Here is a 24,866-nt window from a genome sequence, read left to right as displayed (position 1 = left end):
CATCTTTTGCTGAAAAGTGTTCAAAAGCATCAATGATTAAATTATCTTTTATTTGGAATGCCTTTTTTAACATGTTTATAATAGTCCAGAGTACAAAATAATATGCATAGGCACATACTTGTGACTTTCTGTTTATTTCTTACAAAAATCATATTTGTAAAAAAAAAAAAAAAAAAAAAAAAAAAATTCAGATAGCTTTATTAAGCTATTTTAAATAGCTTAATAAAGCTTTATAGCTATTTCAAGAGATTGTACTGTACCTGATATGTACAGTACATGCACGTATCCTATAACATGTTATTGATGAGTCAGGCATGTAATGATCAGGTGATGTCAAGTGTTGTGAACATTTAATTTCCTTCCGTAACATCGATAAATATTTATGACCAATGTACTTACTGCTTTGGTTTCATAAAGAATAACTTTCTGAATGCACGAAATAATAGGATATTCCATGATTTCCTTCTTTTAATTTTCACTCCTACTTCTCTGTTTTGGGTGGTCGATTTATTAGAATACTGAACCCGACTAGAATATTAATAAAATTGTTATCGTTGTCGTTGTACGTTGAGATCTCTTGCAAGTATACATGATATATATGTGCAACTTTTTATCGATATTTGGCGAGTTTCACTTAAGGAAATTAAAAAAATATATATGTAATTGTAATTGAACTTTTTACTACTAAACTTGAAGAAAATTATACATTTACATGTAACATACATGTGTATAACTAGAGCCACATTACACGTAACATGTAGTTTTTAAGAATATTTTTGCTTGTTTTTTTTTTTTTTTTTTTGGTTGTTTGTTTATATTTTTCTTATCGACATTTACACTGAGAGATATAGAGACTCAGCTCTGAAGTATCATTCGCTATATCGAAGTATCTAAAAGACATGTATGCAAAAGATTTAAAAAAAAATACTATGCATGTTTAATATTGTTATTATGATGACAAAACAATATGTTCAATATGAAACACTTAACTAAAAATTATAATGATGATTAATATTACCCCCAAAACGTATTTATAGTTTTAATTAATATAATAAAATCACCCTGGGCAACCATTGTTACATGCATATTTACTCTAAATTTATAAAATAAAGAACAAAAGATCGTGTTACATGTACATCCCTTGTGCGTGGTATTGCATGGGTTAGTCTTAGCAGAAAAATGGAAAGGTTTAATCGGCAAAATCCAAGATAATGTTTTGAAAATGTTTCTATAAACTTTTTTTTTAATTGACATGAACAATAGACAGAGTCACTCATATAAAGGTGGAATAATTCTTTGTGGAAAAAAGAATATCCGAACTGGTCACAAAATGGCAGTTTGAATATAATTATGCGTTCAACAAAACTAGATAAGAAACATTGAGACTATATTGTTCTTTACCATCTTCCGTCTGGATGGGAGTCGATCATCTTTTAAAATATTTTTTACCGTATGTTTTAAGGAAAAAATATCTCAATTTCTTTCAGTAACTTTGTTAGTCGCAAGGGCATACACTTTTTAATGGATCTTGACTATATATTTTTATATATATATATCTATAGATAGATAAATTAAATAATATTCTTCGACGTAAAAAGTGCTAAGTACTGCTTTCGTGAAATCACGAGAGTTATATTTAATAAAAACATAAAACAAATGGTAAAGGTCAAGCATATTTCAACTTGAGCCACATTAGTTGAAATTTTAAGCAATAAAAATGCTAAATTCTGTATTTATTTCAAATTTTAAAGCAGCAGCACTTTCCAGAAACTTCAAGATATGTAGAAAAGGTTTATCTATTATTTTTTACTTTGCCCTAGGGTAATGCCCTTGCGATATTGAAATGTGTTTGTGACCTATAGGCCTACGGGTTACAGATTTATGCAGTGAGTAGTGCTGTGACGAAATCAAATTTATTTCAGGTTGAGGTGCACTACGTAAATTCATATAATTAAACTTAATACAGGGTGTCCCAAAATATATGATACCATTTGAAATACCTGCCACAAACACATCCCTTGGCCAATTTCTTTGATATATGTCTCTAAAAATATTTGAATAAGTACAATTTTTTAGCAACAAAATATTACAAAAAAAAATCATACACTTATGAAATTGCAACGTTACAAATTTACATCAATTTTTTGAAAAAACTGCAATTTCAATCAAAATGGATTATGAAAAGAGCTAGCTACCCTCATTTTGAAACTGTAATTGTCAATCTTAAGTCTTAGGTTACTGCTACTATACCCAAACCAGAATCCTTAACATATATAAAAGGTTAACCTCTGGTGAAAATCCAGAAGTTACTAGTACATGTAACTACCGAGACAGGCACTGTTGCCTCAAATTAAGGAATTTTGTGCAATGTCTAGACATTACCGTTACACAGATAGAACGTCATTTAGAGGGCATCATTTAAAAAACATAGCATTTTTCAAAGTGAACTCATTTTGTTGTTTACTTTTTAATGACTGTCAAATTATGTGAATAGAATTGGACAGTATATGCAATGTTTATAATGCATTTGTTGTAATTCAATATTCATTACATTTAGGTTTTACAGAATCTTGAAATGGTATCATATATTCTGGGACACCCTGTATGCTATTGCTTTTTAAATAAAATTAAAAAAAAAATAAATAAATTTAAAAATCTATCGATTTTTGAGCACACAACCTCTTCATACATGTGCGCCGTAACAGTGCAGCATAATTGTTTTACTGTTTTTTTTTTGTTTTTTTGTTTTTTTGTTTTTTTTTTTTTTGCAAATAAATTCTACAGGTCTTTTTTCAGAAACTATCATCAATTTACTCATGTAAGGTATATTGTACAAAATTTTAATGATAATAGTACATGTAATGTAATAAGACCTATGAAAATAATGAATATGTACATGAAGTAGAAAAATTACTTATATATGTAATGCCCATGCGCGGATCTGGGGGGGGGGGTGCCACATGTCTAGAATGCACCTTGAAAAACGGTTCTGATTCTATTTTTCTGAAATACTGAAAACACTATATACATCGATATCCTCATTCACTATGAGTTGTACATGTACACATCAAATGGATGTCATGGATCCGATTTTGTAAATATAAATTATGTATCTCTCATTCATAAAAAATGCATTTCACCAATTAACACGTGCTTCGGAGTTCCTTATGCGTGCAGTACGCATGTATTGAAATACAGGTATGTTGCTAAAGGTGCTACCTCCTTTATTTGATTACACCTGTTTACATCTGACAAACAGATGTTTCCTATTCTTTCAAACAGGCAAGGCACAAGTTGAAAGGATTCCCTTTGGTACAGTTTGCACCCCGTATCAATTATCCATACGAAGTCGTTTAGCGCGTTTTCGTGTTTGCTCTTTTAATTAAATCACAGTACAGTTCTCATACATATTTGAACATGCCTTATATAAATAATTCAGACATTTAGTAGCCTTCCTGGGAAAATTAAATCTTAACTAACTTTCTCTTTGTTTTCTTATGTAAACAGATTTGGTTATGGATAGTTTCTCTCTTATTACAGAAGTGGAAACATGGCACAGGTAAGGCTCGTATACAATTTGTATAGTCTTATGATTATTTTTACTCACTTTTTTAATTTTGTTTAAAATAATTCCATGAACAATGGAGAAATCGGTTTACTAAATATTTAGCAAATGTATATGCCAACTAAAATCTTTAAAACATCTTGTTGTCAGCTTGGGAGGGGGGGGGGGGGGTGAATAAAAGCTTTGAAAAGAATTTATACGATATTTTTGGTATTTTTAAAAAATGTAAAAATTGTTTTCATTGCAAGTAATACAATTTTTAGCTAAATTTTCTTGCTTGTTAATGAAAAAATAAATAGATACAAACTATATAATAATATTTCTATAATCAATTATCTGTTGTATGATTCAAGTGTACCATTGTAGTATTACACATTGTAAAACAAAACGAACAAACAAAAAACAAACAAACAAACAAAAAAAGAAAGAAAAAAAAGAAATCAAATTATGGATAAATTTGCAACCATGCAATCTAAATAAAATTTCACATTATGCAAAATGAAAGTAATATATTAAGATCGATTGTTATTAACGAATTAAATTGCTTTGTGCCTTTAATTGCTTGCACGTTCAATATGAAAAATGTTATATATTTTTGTGAAAATCTGCATCTTACGCACCATTTTTAAAATCATTTCACAAGAGATTAAGACTGGCAAATATCACAAGCATCGATCGCTGTGCAAATTAAAGTAGCCAAAGTTTTTTTTAAATAAAAACAAGATGTGTTTGTGAAACACTATGCCCCCGATGGTAACACAATTCTGGAGTTGGACGTAGACTACAGTACAATAGTTATGGCCAATGTTAAAGTTTTTCAAATGTAGGTCAAAGGTCACAGTTGAGGTCACATGATCAAAAATTTCTGTACCAATGGAAAGGTCTTGTCATAATGAACACTAATGTCAAATATTAAAGTCTTACCCTTGACAGCGCAATAGTTAAGGGCTAGGTTAAAGTTGACAACAGACAGACAGACAAACAGACAGACAGGACAAAAAGAATATACACCCCCGGGATCTTTCGATCCAGGGGCATAAAAATTCATTTTAATAAATAATTATATATACATGAATAATATTTCATGCTATTACACAGAAAAGCCATACCTTACAGAAACGCCAGAATCCTTTTTGAAACAGTATACCAAAAACTAATTCAACAAACTTTAAACGGACGCATTTTAAATTCTTTCATGCATACGTAATATTTCAGGAAAACTGTTAACTTTTGCTGTTAATTGTTATATTTTTCTTTGTGTATGTGTATCCCAAACTTTGAAAGATCATATTTAAGTAGATTATGATCAATCCTTAAAAAATAAAATAATGTCATTATTAAGTTATGATTATACAGTTTGTATAAAAAACATCCAGAGGAACCTTTCTTTTTCTACATCTCTTCTGTCTTTTGAATGTAAGCATATATCAGTATGTGTGATTGATTGTGAATAACATTAAAAACCCCATACCCCCTAGTCAGGTTGGGTTGTAGGGGTATGTAAAATCCTGACTGTATATTTGAATAAATGTGTATAGAAAAAAATACACATTCTTTTTCCTAAATTTAAAAAAATTCTTTGTTTTATTTTCATCGCTTAGGGAGGTAATCCATGGCGGCCTGTGTCCAAGATAAGCAGTGAAGATGGCAGCGAGTCGTTCTTCAAGACAGCGATGCGCATCGAACTCGAAACTGCAGAGGACACCATGAAAAGGGTATCCACAGATACTCCAGCCATAAGAGTTGGAATACCGGAAGAAGCAACAGAAAATGACGACTTCAAAATGCCAGTAGTGTCAACAAAATCTTATCACTTAACCAAGGGAATCCCTTTATTTCAAGTCAGAAGTCCTTCGCCTAGGGCAGTTTCTCCAGATCGACTCACGTCGCCATTCTTTCAAAGAACGAGGATGAATAGAGAACTCGAGAATCCGGATCCTGTTTTAGACCTTAATAAAGCTTTAACCATGAATCGAATAGCCAAGACCCTGGTATCAAACCAGAAAACAAGGTTACAAAGATTAGAGGAAACCGGAAATGTTACAATAAATTCACCTCTCAAGCAATTTAACCCAAATCTCGTCAAATCTCACCTGTACAAGATACTGAAAGACAACCTTAAAGACATTAGATATGATCCGAAGTTATGTCTTCCATTGTCAAAGTCACTCAGCGAGAAAACTCGAGATGCAGTCAAGGCGTTGAAATTTCCTAGATACAAATTTGTTTCAGTAGTTACCATTGGACAGTTACAAAGTTCTACTATATCAATATGCAGCAGGTCTTTATGGAATTGCACAACTGATAATTATGCCTGTGCTGAATACAGAAATGGGACGATCTATGCAGTTGCTATGATCTACGCAACTTTTCTAGACTGAGAGGTTAATAAAAATCCTGGTCACGGCACCAGTTAACATTATAATAGGTAAACAAAAGAGAAGCAAAATAGTGTACATTTTCTTATAAGAATAATTCTACTTTGTAGCTTCAATTTAATTACCATAATAAATATTTTTTTATAGACTAGATTAATTATTGAATATATGAAATGCACTTTTCTATGACCACAGCTTAAAAGCAGATCTTCAGAAACAACATTTATTGAAATAGTAACATTGAAAGAAAATAAAATCTGCATTTAAAAACAGAAATATTTCTGCAATTCTGAAAATGATAAAAATGAGGAAATACTGATATCATTGTAACAAATATTGATTGGTGCTAAAAAAAAAACGTTAACTCAATCTCAAACAATACATTTGATTGTAATTGAATGTAAAATATAAGTTACACACAAAATGTAATAGTCACTCTTTCTGCAATATATATATATTTTGTATTTTTTAAAGAAATCACATGGATACACATATAGCTTCTTCGTTAACGTTACAGAATACTACATTCAGGATTCGGTTTGATCATGTAATATTTGAAGCTCCTTCATGCATAGCCACTGAATTTTGTCTTTACTAAATGCAGTGTAGAACCAACCTTTATATCAGATTTCTTTTGCTTTAATTTGTAAATGAGTTGCAATTATAACATTGTCATAACCAATCTGAAGTACACCCCTTCCCTGTTTTTTTTTTAATTTATTCTTTAATGATTACTTTAAGCAATGGAAATATTGATTCATGTATTTTGAAAAATAAGAGCATTCAATTTAATTTAGATCTGTTCAAAATATAATTTAAATGTTATCCACGATCGTAAAATTCAAGTGTTTAACTCAATATCCTGATAACTTATGTGATATTCTTAATAATGTATTTCACTAATTAACAATTTTCAATTGCCAATGAGTACATGACTAAGAAGAAGGTACGGTTTTAGCTTTATTGTGCCCTAAAAAGTTTAATGTTTTCAAAAAAGTTTAGAAACTAGCTTAAATATTATTTGAGTATACATGTGACCATGATAAATCAGGAAAGGAGTACCATTCTGGAAATATGACGTCATAAATCCGATGCATTTCTCTATTTTAAACAGAAAAAAGCCTCAAAATGACTCATTTCAATATTTATTTTCCTAAATCGTGTCAACAGCCTTCGCCCAATTTAATTTTCGGATATGTTGTGTAAAATCCTTTGTAAAATCACATTTCTCAAAATCTTTGGGGGCGATGCCTGTGGAAAATATCTGAAAGATATTCCACTGAAAATTGGTGTCTTCTGTAAGTTTTTAAGAAAATACGGGACAATACAGAAGTTTATGATGTCACAATTAGCATTTAGAAGGACATATGAGAAAAATGATTTGTATGATCTTTCTGCATGGAATTTCAATGATTAAGAAAGCATGAGTTGTATTTTTTTTTTTTTTTTTTTTTTACATTACTTTCATTTTTAAGAAAACACAAGGCAAGATTTGTATTGAAACCGTACCTTAATTGTTCTTCAATTAATCATGTACTCATTGGCAATTAATTGAAAATTGTTTATTCATCAAAGAAAGTAATTATTTTAAAAAAGAAAACCTAAATAAAGATAAAACTATTATGCACCAAATATTTCACCACAGAGAGTCATAATGTGGAATCAAGCGCCCCCACCCCTCGCCCGTATAACAAACAATCAAAGAAAAATACATTGCACGCATCAGAATATAAATCAAATCAAAGATCAAATACATGTAAATAGACGCATTAGAAAATGTTTAAAAAATATTTGAATTCTTCTGAAACAAATCTACGACTTGATGTCTAAAAAATGAAAAGAAAATTTTTCTAGAACAACTTGTCCTATACTTCACTCGACTGAACGTCAGACATGTCCAAATCGATTCCTCTGTTCTTCATATAATCTCGAAAAGATAACATAGACACTTCCTCCTCCTCTAGCTTATGAATATCAAACCCAGTCATATCCTCTACGGACACGGAAGAGCCCGAGGACAGAGTATTTGACACAACACTCGGCCTTTGCCGAAGGTGCTGTTCGGGAATGACGTCATGGTTTGCGCAATTGCAGTGACTGTCTTCCTTCAAAGGATAAACACTGTTTTTAGTCATTTGATTTAGCATTAATGGTAAGGGATAGCGACCCTTGTCTAATGATTTTTCCTCCACAACAACAGGGTGATTTTGTTGTCTTCTTCTGTAAAGATCACTATCGTCAATTTTTAGGGTTGGAGGGGACCTCCTTTGTGACACAGAGTTTTTGTTGAGTAAAGGAACATCTTCAATCTGAATAAGATGTCCATTTTCATTTACTTTCCTTGGAACATCGTCACTGATATTAATATGTGAATACAGGGGATCTCTTGAGTTTCTTGTAGTAAATTTAACACGTGAATTATCAATTCGATTGACATTAAATGGCTCACGTTCATTCAGTGAATGCAAGGGCTGAGATTTAAACGGAATAACTGAAGGTATGGCATTATCTTCAACATGAATATTTGATAAATTATTTAATGGAAAATTGTGTTCTTCTTTATTTTCCTCTTCCAAGGCGGAATCATAACCACCCAATAAAGGACTACGATCGGAATGCCTCGGGGAAAGCCGATACATTCCCCTGTTTTCTGTTGAGTCCGATACGGGTAGAGATAAGAAAATTTCATCACTGTTGATAGAACCGTCCGATTCATGACAATTTTTGTCAGGCTTTCGTCTTCTGACGGATGATTTTGCAACAAAATGCTCCAACCACTCTGCGTCTGTCTGACATTCCGAATCTTGTTTCGTTTTCTTCTTTCGTTTTTCACTTCCACTTCGCGATTCCTCTTTTGAACTTATTGTCGATAATCGATCATCTTCATCGCCTGAATTCGAATTTGAGTGATCTTTCTTGCTCCAGGGAAACTTCTGGTGATTTGGAATGCGGATGTGCATGGAATTCTCGCGGTTCAGTTTGATATTGGGTGGGAGAGAGGCAGTCTCCTTTCTGTTGTTGGCCGTCTGTTTGTGGTTTAGTTTTAACTTGCCAAATGAAAACTTTTTACGGTGTAGCAACCCACTTCCTTTCTCGAAGGGCCTTTCTCTGAAAATGGACAAGATGATTACTATAAACATATATATCAAATACGTAAAGCTCTACGATTATTTTAAAATGTTATAATTTCTAGATCTTCTGTATTGTTTAAATTTCGGAGCATTTTATCTTCCTCCTATAATGTACCAAAAAATGTTAAAGTCATTTATATTTATTTCATCTCACCATTAACAATTTCAAAACAAAAAGGAGGTTTTGAAAGTTAAACTAATATTTTTGTTTGTTTGATTGTTTTGTTACTTTGTTGGTTTTGTTTTCTTTTTGCTTTTTTTTTTGGTTTTGTTTTGTGTTTTGTTTTTGTTTTTTTTGCGTTAGCATTTCAAGACTAATTTGATTTAGAACCTGCAGCAATTTACTATTGCATATCACGTAAAAAATGACATCACACTACATTCTGTACATATTCATAAATATATCGTGACATTTCTTTTCTTTCCTTGGAAGTTTCTCAAGTTTGTCAGATCTCCTGACGTCAACAGACGCTATATATACATGTTTTGGGCTTATCATTGTTAACAACCCATGTACGTACTGCTGGCTATGAAAACTTCGATTATCTTATATTGTTATTCAACATTAGAGGCTAACGTTCTAACGTCATAACATATATCATCCAGTACAGATACTGGCCATAAACATAAAGTCTCCCGACACCTTGATTTCCTCCTAGGGATTCTCAAGTATTGGTTTTCTCTTTGTTTACGACCTGATGTTCTAAATTTAGGCTTATCTGTGAATTTATTTACGGAAATTAATGAAAAAGTACTCTTGGTTGCTAAGAAAGACCTGAAATTGGTATTGCTCATTAAAGAGTATTCAATATCTATCTGAATATAAAGCTTATTGTGTAATAAATCGAATCTTTCAACTTACTTCCCAAAATCGTTTCCGCTTTCGGAATGATATGAAACTGACCCAATATGGCAGCGAACTTCTTTGGAAGTAGCAAACGCACTTCTTGTGTTCTTTTCTGGAGCACAGACAATGACATATATTTTGGGGATAAATAAAAGCACCAAGGCTACAGTGGCACTACCACTTATGGCGATAGACACAGCAAAAACCATTGTTCCACTCTCAAGATAAAAATAAATAGCAAAGAACCCCAGCCAAATGACACACGTTGTGTACATAATAAAACCTATAAATTTCGCCTCGTTAAAGTTTTCTGGCAGGTTCCTGGTCTTAATAGCATAGAGCGTACACATGAATATAAGCATCAGATCGAAACCAAATGGGACCGCTATGCCCATTGTGGTCGTATTGCAGATGAGTCTAACGCGTTTTATAGTTGGATAGTCCAACATTGAATCAGCAGGCTCTATGATTAACATCACCGTAATGATGGCACACTCTATTCCCACAAGGATACAAGTGATAATAACTTGAGCAGACGCACTCATAAATCGAGGTTTTTTGGTGATGATCTTCTTCGTTTCTTGCAAAATCCTTGCGATCCTATTGGTTTTCGTGACTAGAGAGCCATATATCAGGGAAAATGATAAGCCAGGTAAAATCCTTGAAAAGTAACACGTCACAATCGTTGGCTTGGCCACTAAGAAAAAGTTCGAAGAAAATGCCATGATGATTCCGAACATTATAATGTACATTAGTTCTCTTGTTGTTGCTTTAACTACAGGGGTGTCGTTGTGACATATGAAGATTACGCCAATCCAAAGTGTGCCGAAAATTCCTAAACAAGCAAAGGCCACGGCCACAACCGCCTCCGTGTCGTGCCACTTCAAGTACTCTATCTCTATTTCTTTGCAAGCTGAAAGAGACAGTTTGAAATATTTTATTATCCTTCAAATATTAAACGCAACAGTAAAATCTGTCAATAAGACAAACTATTAATATAAAATCAATATTAAAGTATAATGATGCAGTTTGAGAAAATTAGGAAGGGGGGATTTTTTTATGCCTCGATACAATTAATTTCTTCTCCTATGTTATTATAAGTCCATTACCTTCCTTTTGTAAATTAAGTAATGCTACAGGTATTTTAAGATACAATGTTTTCTATTTCACGATCGAAACATTAGCCCATCAAAAGATTTTCCGAAAGACGTACACAATAGATTATTGGCCTATAGTCAGAATCAGACATTCGTTGCTTCGTAAATAAAGATAGCGAGTTGTAATTCCAAATTCCTAGTTTGGGAAAGCAACCATAATTCAATGTTCCAAGAAAAGTTCTCTCCCAAATTTTTTGTTCTCAGTGGTGCAGTAAATCGTATAATCAAGCTTTCTGCCATATTATTGACACTGTGATTTGTCGCTGTTTGACAAGCATCTGCAACCTGAGTCGATTGCGAAGCTCTTATCAAATAATGTGCAAGGGTTAAACAATCAAACTCTCAGCTTACAGAATTTAATGTTTTGCAGTAAGGTGGAATAGGGTGTCTAAGGTATACACATTAATTTTTGGCAATAAATAAAATGACTAAGATCCAAATAATATGGTAATAAGGTTTATTCGATTTGACCATTAAATAAAATGCAGTATCCGCATCAAAATCTTTCAAATACTGGTAAATTCATTTTAACATGTCAAACCTTTAAGTAGTGACCTGTATTTAGCGACTTCCTGTCACATGCGACCACTAAATTTTCACCCATGAATTCTTCATTTTAAAATTAATTATAGACTAAGTTTGAAATGGTTTCGACAAGAATTGTATTAAATTTGTGTACTTGCGCATAAAAGGGTACATGTATCTCATTTTCTTTGTAATTATCGTAGTGTTTTGTTTTTCCCTTCCTTGCATAATCTTGTCATGAGTAGTTTTAACATCCACTGTTCTGTCGTAAAAGTGTGAAATTTGACAAAACATTTTTGGATTTTTTTTTTCAAAAAATAAATTTACAATTAACGTAATTAAAAATAAAAGAATTTGTACAAATGAATATGTATTGCATATATTTTACCAAGAAAAATGAAAATGATTCAAAACTAAAAGTGAAGGACAGGAAACAGGTAAACAAGTTAACCACAAAAAAAAAATGAATTGCAATTAAGTTTTCATAGATTGAAATTGCTAGAATATGATTCCTTGAATTAGGAGACTTCCTGTCATGTGTGACCATTTAAGGATTTCCCTTGATAGGTCGCTTAATACAGGTTTGACTGTATACTTATATTACAACACAAGGTCAATTTTATACTAAAGCATGATTCAAATTGCAAAATAACATGCACAATACTAAACAAATACTAGTATGAATTTGATATTCTACCTGTCAAATCCTCATTTGGCCACCAGCCAACTGCGCATGCTTTACACGTGTTGGAATCCATCATTATCTCGTTTTCCTTACAGGGAATACAGGTCCAACAACATTTCGTCTGCTCGTCTAATTTCTACAAAATCAGTTTCTGTTAATTCATCATTTCCCTTAGTTTTGCCAAGAATAGTACTAGAAATTTCCGGCACATTTTTGTTCATTATTTTTTTCTATTTAAGATCGATAAAATTGTTTTTATTACTGTATGATCATAAAAAATAAGTTTATCTTTTTGAATAACAGAAATATATTTTATTGTTTTCAGTTGAAATATCCCTTCTTTGTTGGACAAAAAAGAGCCATGAAAAAATTGTTTTACAAAGCATCGCCAGGATCGTACCAGTATTGAAATTTGTTAACCAAATCCTGCGATGTGACGAGAATATCATTCAAATATATCTGTAACAGATGTACTTTTTTCTAATTACTTTTGTTTTGGATTATATAGATTTCCCTGGAGAAAATTGCAATAAAAATTCTACTTTGTGCATAAAAAATGTCAACCAATAATTGAAAATGGTACCGGCCTGATATTCCCGGAACAGGAAATTGCGCAATACATCAATTAGTCGTCTAATATGTTCCGAATTGCAATAAACGGCTTCGTTAGTCGCTACAAGATCTTGGGAATTTTGCGGATTCAGAAGCAATTAAATCCCGAAGCAAACTATCTATAGATTATTTTTCCATGTCAGTTCCAAGGCAATTCGAAATGCCTGGAATTTAACTGTAAAAGGACGTAAAAAAAAACAATAAATTTCAATATATATGTAATCAGATTGGTTGATTTGTTACGTTCTCAGAAATTTGAAAAATGAAGATACTAACTGATGTTAATAATAACAAAAAAAAAAATGATATTAAAAAATTCAGTCATTTGAAACTTGATTACTTAGAACGGTATTTAAAAATAAATACCCCCCCCCCCCCAAAAAAAAACGAATATGTTCATTGGACATGAATGCCCTGCCAAGAAAATTTGTATTGCACTATGAAAAAAAAATATACCCTCCTTCTTTGGACAGAGATAATGGTAAAATATTATGAAAGAGGATTTTTTTTTTATTCACAGGTATTGATACTCTCAGTACAGTTGCTGTCCTTTAAAGCATGGTACGTAGTGTTTAATCAAATCATTTTACAGCTTCAAATGCTTCCACAGTACATACATGTATTTTGATATACAAAGTTTGAATAAAAAATCTTCACAAGTGAAGTTGAAGGTCATATGGGAAGGCAAACGTCATAACGAAGGTCAAGGTCAGAAAATAATGAGACAGGTTAATTGCTCTTTCCAATATGTAATTTTGTATAAAGTATGATTAAAACATCTTGAAAAGGTACGTGTACTGTGTTGACTGTTTTTGCTAAATTATATTTCTTTGGAGATTTATTTTCATTCTGCAATTCAACCAATCACTGAATCCAAAAATTTGGCATATAATTAATGAATAATTTGCTTCATTATCAAACAAAATTGCCTATGGGGGATACGTACATTTTGAAAATGAATGATGCATAACTTATGAAGTAAAACTTCGACGCAACAAAAGGAGTTTAATGAAAAGGGAGGGAGGCAGAGAAGGAAATTTGTGAAAAATAATTTCGTTAATTGTGTACACGTTGTATTGGCTTAACTCTGTTTCAAAATTGTCACGTACCACATTTATATATTAATAAATCTGCTAAGATCATTCCTAGAATCGCACTGCGTTCACACTTTATGTTCATATATCAAGTCATTGACTAAATTCTGAAAAAAAAATCAACAATTTGAAGTATTGATTAAACACACCTTGATTGAACCTTTGGCACAGGGGTCGCTGCAGACGGATGCCTCCGGGTTACCAAATCCACTGGACGGCCAATAAATAATAGACTCATTCATAGAGAGCTGACCAGTTTCCCAGCGTCCCACTCGGAGGTATTTATACGTCACATTTCCCGTCTCGTCTTTGATCTTTTGAAAATTCATAATGTCGTACCTAAGTAAGGTAAAAAGAAAAACATCTTACAAAAGACAATGAGAAATGCCAGTGTTAGCGAAAGAGAGCAACAAACTAGCAGACATTATGCTCAAGAAAAATTTAGAAAATCTACCAGACAAGATAAACAAGAGGCCCATGGGCCACATCGCTCACCTGAGCACATTGGCTAGGCAAAAGCACAATCAGTTCAGTATTGAAAAGAAGGGGGGGGGGGCTTGAATTTTAAACTACCTGATGATGCTTCCATGTCAATATAACAAATGGCTTTGTTGTACTTGAGAAGATTTTTTTAAAAAAATTCCCATGTATTCCTTTGTAAAAATTTGATCCCTCATTGTGGCTCCTCCCTATCCCAGGGGTCATCATTTGAACAAACTTGAATCTACTCTACCTGAGGATGCTTCCATATCAATATGACTAAACATAGCTTTTCTGTTCTTGAGAAGAAATATTTTTTCTATATGTTCTTATGTAAAACTTTCCATCCCCCATTGGGCCCCATCCTACCCCTGGGGGTCATCATTTGAACAAAATTGAATCCACACTACCTGAGGATGCTTCCATATCAATATGACTTAACATAGCTTTTCTGTTCTTCAGAAGAAGATATTTTCCTTTATATTTCTATGTAAAACTTTGATCCTTCATTGTGGCTCTGCCCTACCCCCGGGGGTCATGGTTTGAACAAACTTGAATCTACACTACCTGAGGATGCTTCCATATCAATGTGACTAAACATAGCTTTTCTGTTCTTGAGAAGAAATATTTTTTCTATATGTTCTTATGTAAAACTTTCCTTCCCCCATTGGGCCCCACCCTACCCCTGGGGGTCATCATTTGAACAAAATTGAATCTACTCTACCTGAGGATGCTTCCATATCAAAATGACTAATCATGGTTTGCAGTTCTTCAGAAGAAGATATTTTCCTTTATATTTCTATGTAAAACTTTGATCCTTCATTGTGGCCCCGCCCTACCCCCGGGGGTCATGGTTTGAACAAACTTGAATCTACACTACCTGAGGATGCTTCCATATAAATATGACTCATCATGACTTTGCAGTTCTTGAGAAGAAGATTTTTAAAGATTTTTCCTTTATATTTCTATGTAAAACTTTGATCCTCCATTGCGGCCCCGCCCTACCCCGGGGGCCATGGTTTGATCAAATTTGAATCTACTCTACCTGAGGATGCTTCCATATAAATATGACTCATCATGGCTTGCTGTTCTTGAGAAGAAGATTTTTAAAGATTTTTTCTATACATTTCTATGTAAAACTTTGATCCTCCATTGTGGCCCCGCCCTACCCCCGGGGGTCATGATTTGAACAAACTTGAATCTACACTACCTGAGGATGCTTCCAAATAAATATGACTCAACATGTCTTTGCTGTTCTTGAGAAGAAGATTTTTAAAGGTTTTTCCTATATATTTCTATGTAAAACTTTGATCCTCCATTTAGGCCCCGCCCTACCCCTGGGGGTCATGATTTGAACAAACTTGAATCTACACTACCTGAGGATGCTTCTATATTAATATGACTCATTATGGATTTGCTGTTCTTGAGAAGAAGATTTTTTAAGGTTTTTCCTATATATTTCTATGTAAAACTTTGATCCTCCATTGTGGCCCCGCCCTACCCCCGGGGGTCATGATTTGAACAAACTTGAATCTACACTACCTGAGGATGCTTCCAAATAAATATGACTCAACATGTCTTTGCTGTTCTTGAGAAGAAGATTTTTAAAGGTTTTTCCTATATATTTCTATGTAAAACTTTGATCCTCCATTGTGGCCCCGCCCTATCCCCGGGGGTCATGATTTGAACAAACTTGAATCTACACTACCTGAGGATGCTTCTATATTAATATGACTCATTATGGATTTGCTGTTCTTGAGAAGAAGATTTTTTAAGGTTTTTCCTATATATTTCTATGTAAAACTTTGATCCTCCATTGTGGCCCCGCCCTACCCCCGGGGGTCATGATTTGAACAAACTTGAATCTACACTACCTGAGGATGCTTCTATATTAATATGACTCATTATGGATTTGCTGTTCTTGAGAAGAAGATTTTTAAAGGTTTTTCCTACATATTTCTATGTAAAACTTTGATCCTCCATTGTGGCCCCGCCCTACCCCCGGGGGTCATGATTTGAACAAACTTGAATCTACACTACCTGAGGATGCTTCTATATTAATATGACTCATTATGGCTTTGCTGTTCTTGAGAAGAAGATTTTTAAAGGTTTTTCCTATATATTTCTATGTAAAACTTTGATCCTCCATTGTGGCCCCGCCCTACCCCCGGGGGTCATGATTTGAACAAACTTGAATCTACACTACCTGAAGATGCTTCCATATAAATATGACTCAACATATCTTTGCTGTTCTTGAGAAGAAGATTTTTAAAGGTTTTTCCTACATATTTCTATGTAAAACTTTGATCCTCCATTGTGGCCCCGCCCTACCCCCGGGGGTCATGATTTGAACAAACTTGAATCTACACTACCTGAGGATGCTTCCACATGAGTTTCATCTTTCCTGGCCCTGTGGTTCTTGAGAAGAAGATTTTTAAAAGATGCTATTAATTTTTCACTAATTCTTTATTATCTCCCCTTGAAAAAGGACGTGGCCCTTCATTTTAACAAATTTGAATCTCCTTCACCCAAGGATACTTTGTGGCAAGTTTGGTTGAAATTGGCCCAGTGGTTCTTGAGAAGAAGTCGAAAATGTTAAAAGTTTACAGACAGACAGACAGACAGACAGACAGACAGACAGACGGACAGACAGACAGACGGACGCCGGACAAAAAGTGATCAGAAAAGCTCACTTGAGCCTTCGGCTCAGGTGAGCTAAAAATTTACCAGATAAAGGAAAAGAAACTGAAATTTTGTTTTTAATTCATTTTTAGTATAGTTTATTTTGAATAGTGACTGTGACAGTTCAAAACATAAACATGTTTATCTGTACCACAATTGCTTTGCCATTTGATAAATCACGTACATGTTATCAAGAATGACACGCATAATTGAGAGTAAATAAAACGCATGGAATGGGCACTTGGGAAACGAGATGTTATGATGGTCAACCATAATTCAATAAATTTGGTGGGTAAGAAGAAAATTCATTTTATCAAATTAAGTCCTTGTTTGCAGAGAAGTCAATAAGAAATGCAAAATAATACGATTTTTATTCTATACTTGTATGCCAATATCTAGGGGGACAGTTTGTCATTTCAGGTTCTAAGTATAACTCTGGTAGTTTGGGGTCTTTCGCCGTTTAATTACGAAATGTGATTATTTGTGAGAAATAAGCGATTAAAGTGACCAGACGTTTTATGAAGCTCCTCTATATCAACTAGGTTACCATATAGTGGGTTTCTTTAGCGGTTGTAAAATTGGGCGTTTTGCATGCTCAAAGGTATGCCAATAATTTTGGAACTATTTTTGGCGGATAGGGTGTTCCATGAAGCCGAAGGCCAGAATTTTTTGGTGTTGCTTAACAGAAGAGTGTTTCAGGTACCTTAGACACATAAATATATCTTAAGTGAGCCTTCTGTACAATTGAATAATATACCGATTTACACAAGAGCACAGAAAGGCGTAATATTCAATAACGGGTTGATCAGAATTATTTTTCTTGAGTTTTGTACTTTTACGTTAAGGTGCAAAATTAGCGATTACAATTTTAGCGGGTTAATACCAAACCGTTAAAATAAGCCAAAGTTAGCACCCCGCTAAAAATCCCGCTATACTGTATTATAGTTAAGGTATATCACGGGTTTCATTAAAAGTTCAGTTTTATTTTTTATTTTTGATTGTCTATATATGTTTAGAAACACTTTAAATATACTAAACCTAATTTCAGGTCGAGTAAATATGGATATCAAATACCTTGCTGGCGGATCTCCGTTTTCATCGTAGTGAAGTTCATAATTGCTATAGGTTGTCAAAGAAACATTCAATAGGTAATTTAGGTACAGTTCTCCTTTGACTGGAAGCATCTCCGGGCAAAGCCCTGCGTTACTACCGCATATGTCCTCCCGCATATTGTGTAGCGCATGCGCCATGGTGTATATAGCGTTGATGACGAAACCAAGTTTGGAATCCTGTACATATTCTCCGTTTCTCCTTGTTTCCTTTCCTGTGAAAATTTTAAGATTATTTGAATATTGACAAATTGCGTGCATGGTGTGTTTTATGTGGATTACCTGACTGTATCCCTTGGAACATTGTAAAAAAGTATAATTAAACAAAATTTATATTACAAACTAAGCATTAAAATACATAATAATTTTACTTCTCTTTGTGTGCTTCATTCCAATAATTTTAGTGTTATTTGACAGTTCCTTACCAGAACAAAAACGTTAATAGCAACCTTACAACAAAACTTTATGATAACCCTGATGAATTCTATCATTCTATCGTCAAATCCCCTTGTCATGCAGCAATATACCATTATTACCTGCATATGGAGTTTATGTCTCCCAGTTAATTCGATACTCAAGAACATGCTCTACGTACGAACAATTTCTTACACGAGGCAAGCTGTTAGCAAATAAGTTGATGATTCAAAGATGACAACAATCCCGTTTCAAGTCAACACTTCGCAAATTCTATGGTGGATACTATGACCTTGTTAGCAAATACTCTCTAGTCTCATGCTGACTGACGTTTTTCATACAAATTGTTAGGCCATTATTTTTACACTGAATTGTCTACGGATTTTTCCATTTGCCTGATCATGACAAGGAGCACACGGTGGGTGTGACCAGTAGACAGGGCATGCCGTACCTGACCCCACCTCTGATGTTTTTAGAGGTCCGTGTTTGTCTGCTCTCAATTTGTATTGTTCCTATGGACATTTGAGCTTGATTACTGCTTATTTTTTTTCACATTTCATCCTTGACGTGTACTATAGAATACCTTTTGTATCATTTGTGAATGCATGGATGAAAGGAAAATGCACATACATGTATCAAATACATAGCATTCCAGATTTATATGTTTTATATGCTTTTACAAGAAGAAGACCTAGATATAGATGTGTATACATTCAATTTCACATTTTGAACAGACATAGTTAGATCTTCAAGGAAGGCCAATCGCAACTTCTCGGACCTTTCCGACAATCGGTATAAGGCGTCCAGCTGTCCACAAAACCCCCTTCTCAGAAACATTGAAATAAAACTAGAAAAACCTCTTATCTGTAGAGTCTGAATCTATACTTCATTGAATGCAACGATTTAACCTAAATTATACTACAGAAGAGACAATCAACCCTGTCTAGCCAATACTTTGATTGATAGGAAGCGACTCCATTTTGAACAATTTTTCAGTTTACATCGGGTGATGTTAATTTTCTGGGCCTGAGAAGTTGCGATTGCAAGGAAGGGTGAGTTGGAATCCACTAAGTAGACAGCGGATTGAGTGATCTCTATGTGTCCACAATGCTATTCTATATAAATGCACTCACAAAAAAATGCTATAATTCAAACCTGTGCATTTCTTGAATCCTTTTTCTTTAACTACTTTGTCATCAAATGTGCAATCGTAGGTTTTTGCCCAGAATTCTTTAAACCAAGGGTTCCGTGTGTTGGTGTAGGGGTTTAGGCTGTTAAAGTAGGGATCGAAATCCTTAATTTTTGGTGACGTCAGCTTGATTGACATCCCTCCAGCTACATTTTCTTCATTTCCTCTGACAACGTCCGGTCTGTCGTTCCAGCCATCACTTAAAGATTAAGGATTCAACCATCACTTAAACATTAAAGGATTCAACCATCACTTAAACATTTAATTAAAGGATTCGACCATCACTTAAACATTAAAGGATTCGACCATCACTTCAACATTAATGATTCAACCATCATTGAAACATCAAAGGATTCACATATTTATCACTTAATCATTAAATGGTCGCCCACGTGGCGCAGTGGTTAGAGCGTCTGCTCTAGAGTCGCGAAGTAAGGAGTTGATCCTTACGTCGCGGGTTCGAATCCCACTGTGGGACGTGGAGAGCGGTCCTTCGGATGAGACCGTATAAACCGAGGTCCCGTGTCGCAGTAGGTGCTGGCACGAAAAAGATCCCTCACTGCTCAATGGCCGTAAGTGCCGAGTATAGGACAAAATTTGCAGCTCTCCACCGGCAAGTGGTGGCGTCTCCATATGAGTGAAAAATTCTCGAGAGGGACGTTAAACAACATACAATCAATCAATCAATAAACATTAAATGATTGCATCACGTATTACACATTAAAGGATTCGACCATCACTCAAACATTAAAGGATCCACCCATCACTTAAACATTAAGGATTCAACCATAATTAAAACATCAAAGGATTCAACTATCAATAAAACATTAAATGATTGCATCACTTAAACATTAAAGGATTCAACCATCACTTAAACTTAAAGGATACAACCATCATTCGAACATTAAAAGATTCAACCATCACTTTGACATTAAAGCATCGATTTTTAGTTTTCCATAAACATATATTAGATGCACATGTTGAAGTTTGAACTTACACTTATTTGTTTTTTAAGTATCCAAAACGTAAAGCATAAGAAGTAGAGCTAGAAAGATATGTTTAAGTGTTTGTTTACACCATGTTAAGTATAAATCGATTGTGATATATCTAAACTACAATATTTTTTTTCTGTTTTCATTTTTCAATTCTCAAACAACCTTTAGAGAAAACAATACTGGTTGACATTTTTCTCTTTCTCTCTAATTATTTAGATTAAAAAAAAATTATATTTAAAAATGCTCTTTAAATCATTAAGAATTTAAATATCTGAAACTCTTTGATTTTTGTGTTTTGTTTTAAAAGCTGCAAATTCGCAAGTGAATAGAAAGCAAATCCAGATGACTTCAAGCATCAATAAAGCAATCGTCGTTTCGCTTTACGTAATGGAAGTTTAATGTTTATAAAATAGCTCACTGAATTGCTGAAGTATTTACTTCTGAAAATGTCTTTCCTATGACCGAAATCCAATATTTTCTTCATATTTTATTCATGAGGAATGGACTCATCCTCTCCAAAAATTGACAGGGCTGGATATTTTTTAGCCACCGTGTATGTCATCACGATTAACAACATTGTCTCCAGAAGCACCTGCTTCAGTACCTTTTACATTTACTACATATACATTTACGGGGGAGGGGAGGGAGCCCGCCCTTTTTTCTGAGTATAGTACATGTGTACATGCATTTTGCTATAGTAAATTTTCATTCAGATGTTGTGAGGCCGAGCACTGGCTTTTTCCAGGAATTCAGCAATTAAGTTTTTTTTTGTGTGTGTGTGTTTTTTTGTTTGTTTGTTTGTTTTGTTTTGTTTTTTTTTCTTATCAGATTTTTTTGGGGGGTTGCTCCTCCACCCTTTTTGAAAACGTTCCTACGGGCCTGATATATTTTTTGATTGCTAACAACTTCAATTAGATGTAGGGACAACAAAACATTATATTACCTTCCTAAAACTAGAAAATGGTTTTTGGCACCAGGTACCATTGCGGTTGCGTTGTAGAGCGACCTGACCGTCTCCCCGTCACAGAAACATACAATGACCTTTGCCCTTTCTTTCTTCATCAGGTTCTTAATAATTTCTACATGTTCATCATCCGTAGCTCCACGTGCAATTTTGGCGGTTTTTGCTATACACACCCCAGCTTCTTCTGCTAGTTTTGTAAATGATTCGATTCCTCTTTGTCCATAATTCCCTTCAAGGTAAAAAAATAATATTCAGTATGCAAATCGTGCAAGAAGTGAGCTCAAGGTCTTGATAGCTTTGCAAAAATACTTGTACATAGTCAGTAATTTGTTTTTGTTGTTGTTGTTGTTTTTTTTTTTTTTTTTTGGTCGCACTTGGGGTGGGGTAGTAAAAGAAAATTTATATTTATAGTCAGCTTTTTGCAGCGCGCACCTTATTCACAATGTGTATATTGTTTCAATACTTATACTTACGTAGATGTATATTTTGATGTCAAAGTATAGAATACATTAAATACATCGTTGTCTTTTATAAATACAAAATCTGCATAAGCATTTTTATCAACATCAGTAACTCTGCCAGTAAACCTTATTTAATTAAGAAAAATAGAGAGAAAAAAGTAATTATTCAAATTTTACGACATTCATTTAATCTACACCCCAATAAAACCAGAACGTCTATTAATTGTGTACATGTATGGATATAATGTATATAACATGTATCCTAATTTCCAGACTTCCCAAAAATTATTTTCTAGCATCATAATGATTATATCTACATGTATAATAAATCGAACAAATGAAAAAAAAAAGAATTTCTTCCACCATCTCTTGAAACACATCCGACTTGTTTTCTTGGCGTGTGAGACGCGTCAAAAAATATCAAATTGATTTTTAAAAAAGCAGAATACCATGTATATAGTAATATGAATCAAAACTGTTGAATGACAAAAATATTATTAAATTTATCAAAAATACACATCTGCAATGAGACGTTTAATTTTCCTTGATTGAACATCAAGAAAAAACGAGTAATTACTGATCAACTGAATGTAAAGTGATACGTAGGGCTAACAACCGTTTTATATTATAATATTGACAAGTTTTCCATTAACACTTGCTAATGGAAACCAATTTGATACGGAACAACGATAACGTCACCTAAGAGTTTCCCCAACTGAGCTATTAGCGAAGCCATTGAAAACATACTGAATTGTCTAGAAAATGAACCAATGACACCAAAGGCACGACTCAACACGTAACACGTAACGTAGACTGCTATGTAGGTCTGTAATGAATGCGCCGGACTCTCATTCGCAGAATGTCAAAGTGAAACATAATTCACTCTTTGTGGCTTAGATATTGAGTAGATCGTTATAAACATGCAATGAGTGGTTTGTTGTAATAGATATTGCCATTTATTTCATCATTTTCAATGTGCAGATAGCAAGATTTATGATACAGATGGTAGCAGATAAAGTGAAAATAGTTCTACTTTTTTGTAACATTACGGCGTTGTATTTTTCACGGTTGTATATACATGTATAGGATATGCATGCATTTTTTTCTTCATATGGTAATATTCTTCACCATAATAAGAAAAATATTTGCATGTCTTAATACACCACGGTATGTATTTCGTACATACATTTTAAGAAGAAGTGGTGTTAAAAAGGTTTGGCGAATACACAACTTAATTGACAAATGACAAGTCCAATATTTTCGCTCTAGATTTATAGGGCACACAATATTTTGTCCAAAATTTTTTCGTTCATATTTGCCATGAGAAAACTTCTTGTTTTGTGAAGAATACCGAGGAATTGTGAAGGTGGGTGTCTTTACTCGTTGCATTTTTCCTTTTGCTCCAGCAAGAAACATACAAGAATGTCATTTTGTTTCAAGAAAATGTAACTTTTAAAAATCGATAACCAAAAAAAAAAAAAAAAAAAAAAAAAAAACCAAAACAAACAAACAAAAAAAAAACAAAACAAAAAACAAAAACAAAAACAAACAAACAAACAAACAAACAAACAAACAAACAAACAAACAAACAAACAAACAAACAAAAAAAAAACAAAAAAAAAAACAAATGAGTTTTTCTTTCCTTTTTCAACAAGGCTAAAAAGCGGAGATTTGGGAGTGCAAGCCTGATAACAAATTCAGTGTTACTGGAAATACCACGAATGTGTATATCTAAAGAGGAAGAGAAAGAAAACTGTTCAATAGTTTATTTTATTATCATTGGTTGTATCCTTAAGTAAAAAAAAAACATAGTCACGTGATTTTCAAAGAAGTGTCAAAAATTAAAAAAAATAAAATCGAAATCTGTTAAAGAACCTTGTGTCCTGAAATTGATCAGGTGCAATTAATTTATCAATAGATAACCTATCGTGAAGGTTGACAGGTAATTTTACATGCAACAACGAAATGTACATCTTACAGAGACCAAGATGACACTACAAGTTACTGTAACTGACAACGTCGAACTTACACTCCACTATACGAAATTGAACTTCTAATAATCATCGTAATTATATTTAATACATTCACGTACGAACCAGCAGATATTGTAAAATGAAGATGTTCATATAGAACACTGTCTTCTATCCTATATGCATTTATTTATCAAGGTTTTAAAAGACATCCTGTGGCTAAAAAAAAGATGCTTACAATGTTTCAAATTGATTAAAAAGTCTCGGGATTGATTTTTACACATCTAGACATTTATTCTCACTTAATATCAAATTTTGGCAAGAAAGTACCAAATTACGCTGCACATGTCTAGACAATTTTATGATAATTATAACAAATGGACGCTTCGCTGTCTGCGTTAAAGCATGTATTGTACGGAGCAAAAGCGCAGGAAGTATCTGAGAAAGCAATGAAGCACTGCTTCGTGAATAATCTTATGTTTCACTTAGTATTTCAAAGATAAATCAGAATAGAATTGCACGCATATCATTGCTTGAATCATCTTCAGTGAAACCACTTGACTTAAAGATACCAGTACGAATCCAATTGAAGAATAATGAACACAATT

At 33.4% G+C, this 24,866-nt stretch overlaps 3 protein-coding genes across 5 annotated transcripts in view; 1 reads left to right on the top strand and 2 right to left on the bottom strand.

Moving 5' to 3' along the window:
* LOC133178518 (polyphosphoinositide phosphatase-like) overlaps positions 1-508 on the bottom strand; it is a 29,582-nt gene extending 29,074 nt beyond the window's left edge. For 2 of the 3 annotated variants that reach the window (XM_061313209.1, XM_061313208.1), the window contains exon 1: positions 400-470. In XM_061313209.1, the coding sequence (XP_061169193.1) occupies positions 400-456 (57 nt within the window). In that variant the 5' untranslated portion in view covers positions 457-470. Of the gene's footprint in view, positions 1-399 lie in introns of all 3 variants that reach the window. The other variant, XM_061313207.1, reaches the window with a different exon arrangement.
* Positions 509-3,550: 3,042 nt separating this feature from the next.
* On the top strand, positions 3,551-5,946 carry LOC133178676 (dynein light chain Tctex-type 5-like). Its single transcript, XM_061313396.1, has 2 exons — positions 3,551-3,559; positions 5,167-5,946. Exons 1-2 carry the CDS (start codon positions 3,551-3,553, stop codon positions 5,944-5,946), a joined length of 789 nt encoding a protein of 262 aa, XP_061169380.1.
* A 1,840-nt stretch (positions 5,947-7,786) lies between these two features.
* LOC133178515 (metabotropic glutamate receptor 5-like) overlaps positions 7,787-24,866 on the bottom strand; it is a 62,295-nt gene continuing 45,215 nt past the window's right edge. Inside the window, exons 2-8 of the mRNA XM_061313204.1 lie at positions 21,807-22,056; positions 19,835-20,067; positions 18,231-18,480; positions 14,144-14,333; positions 12,301-12,424; positions 9,937-10,834; positions 7,787-9,051 (exon numbers count right to left, since the gene is read on the bottom strand). Coding sequence (XP_061169188.1) covers positions 7,809-9,051; positions 9,937-10,834; positions 12,301-12,424; positions 14,144-14,333; positions 18,231-18,480; positions 19,835-20,067; positions 21,807-22,056 — 3,188 coding nt within the window. The 3' untranslated portion in view covers positions 7,787-7,808. The remainder of the gene's footprint in view (positions 9,052-9,936; positions 10,835-12,300; positions 12,425-14,143; positions 14,334-18,230; positions 18,481-19,834; positions 20,068-21,806; positions 22,057-24,866) is intronic.

Source organism: Saccostrea echinata, unplaced genomic scaffold (assembly GCF_033153115.1).
Source record: "Saccostrea echinata isolate AGI-Se365-2 ecotype Australia unplaced genomic scaffold, CSIRO_AGI_Sech_v1 ptg000003l, whole genome shotgun sequence".
Taxonomy (NCBI): Eukaryota; Metazoa; Mollusca; class Bivalvia; order Ostreida; family Ostreidae; genus Saccostrea; species Saccostrea echinata.
Note: the sequence above shows the minus strand (reverse complement) of the source record. Positions and strands in the feature narration are given on the sequence as shown.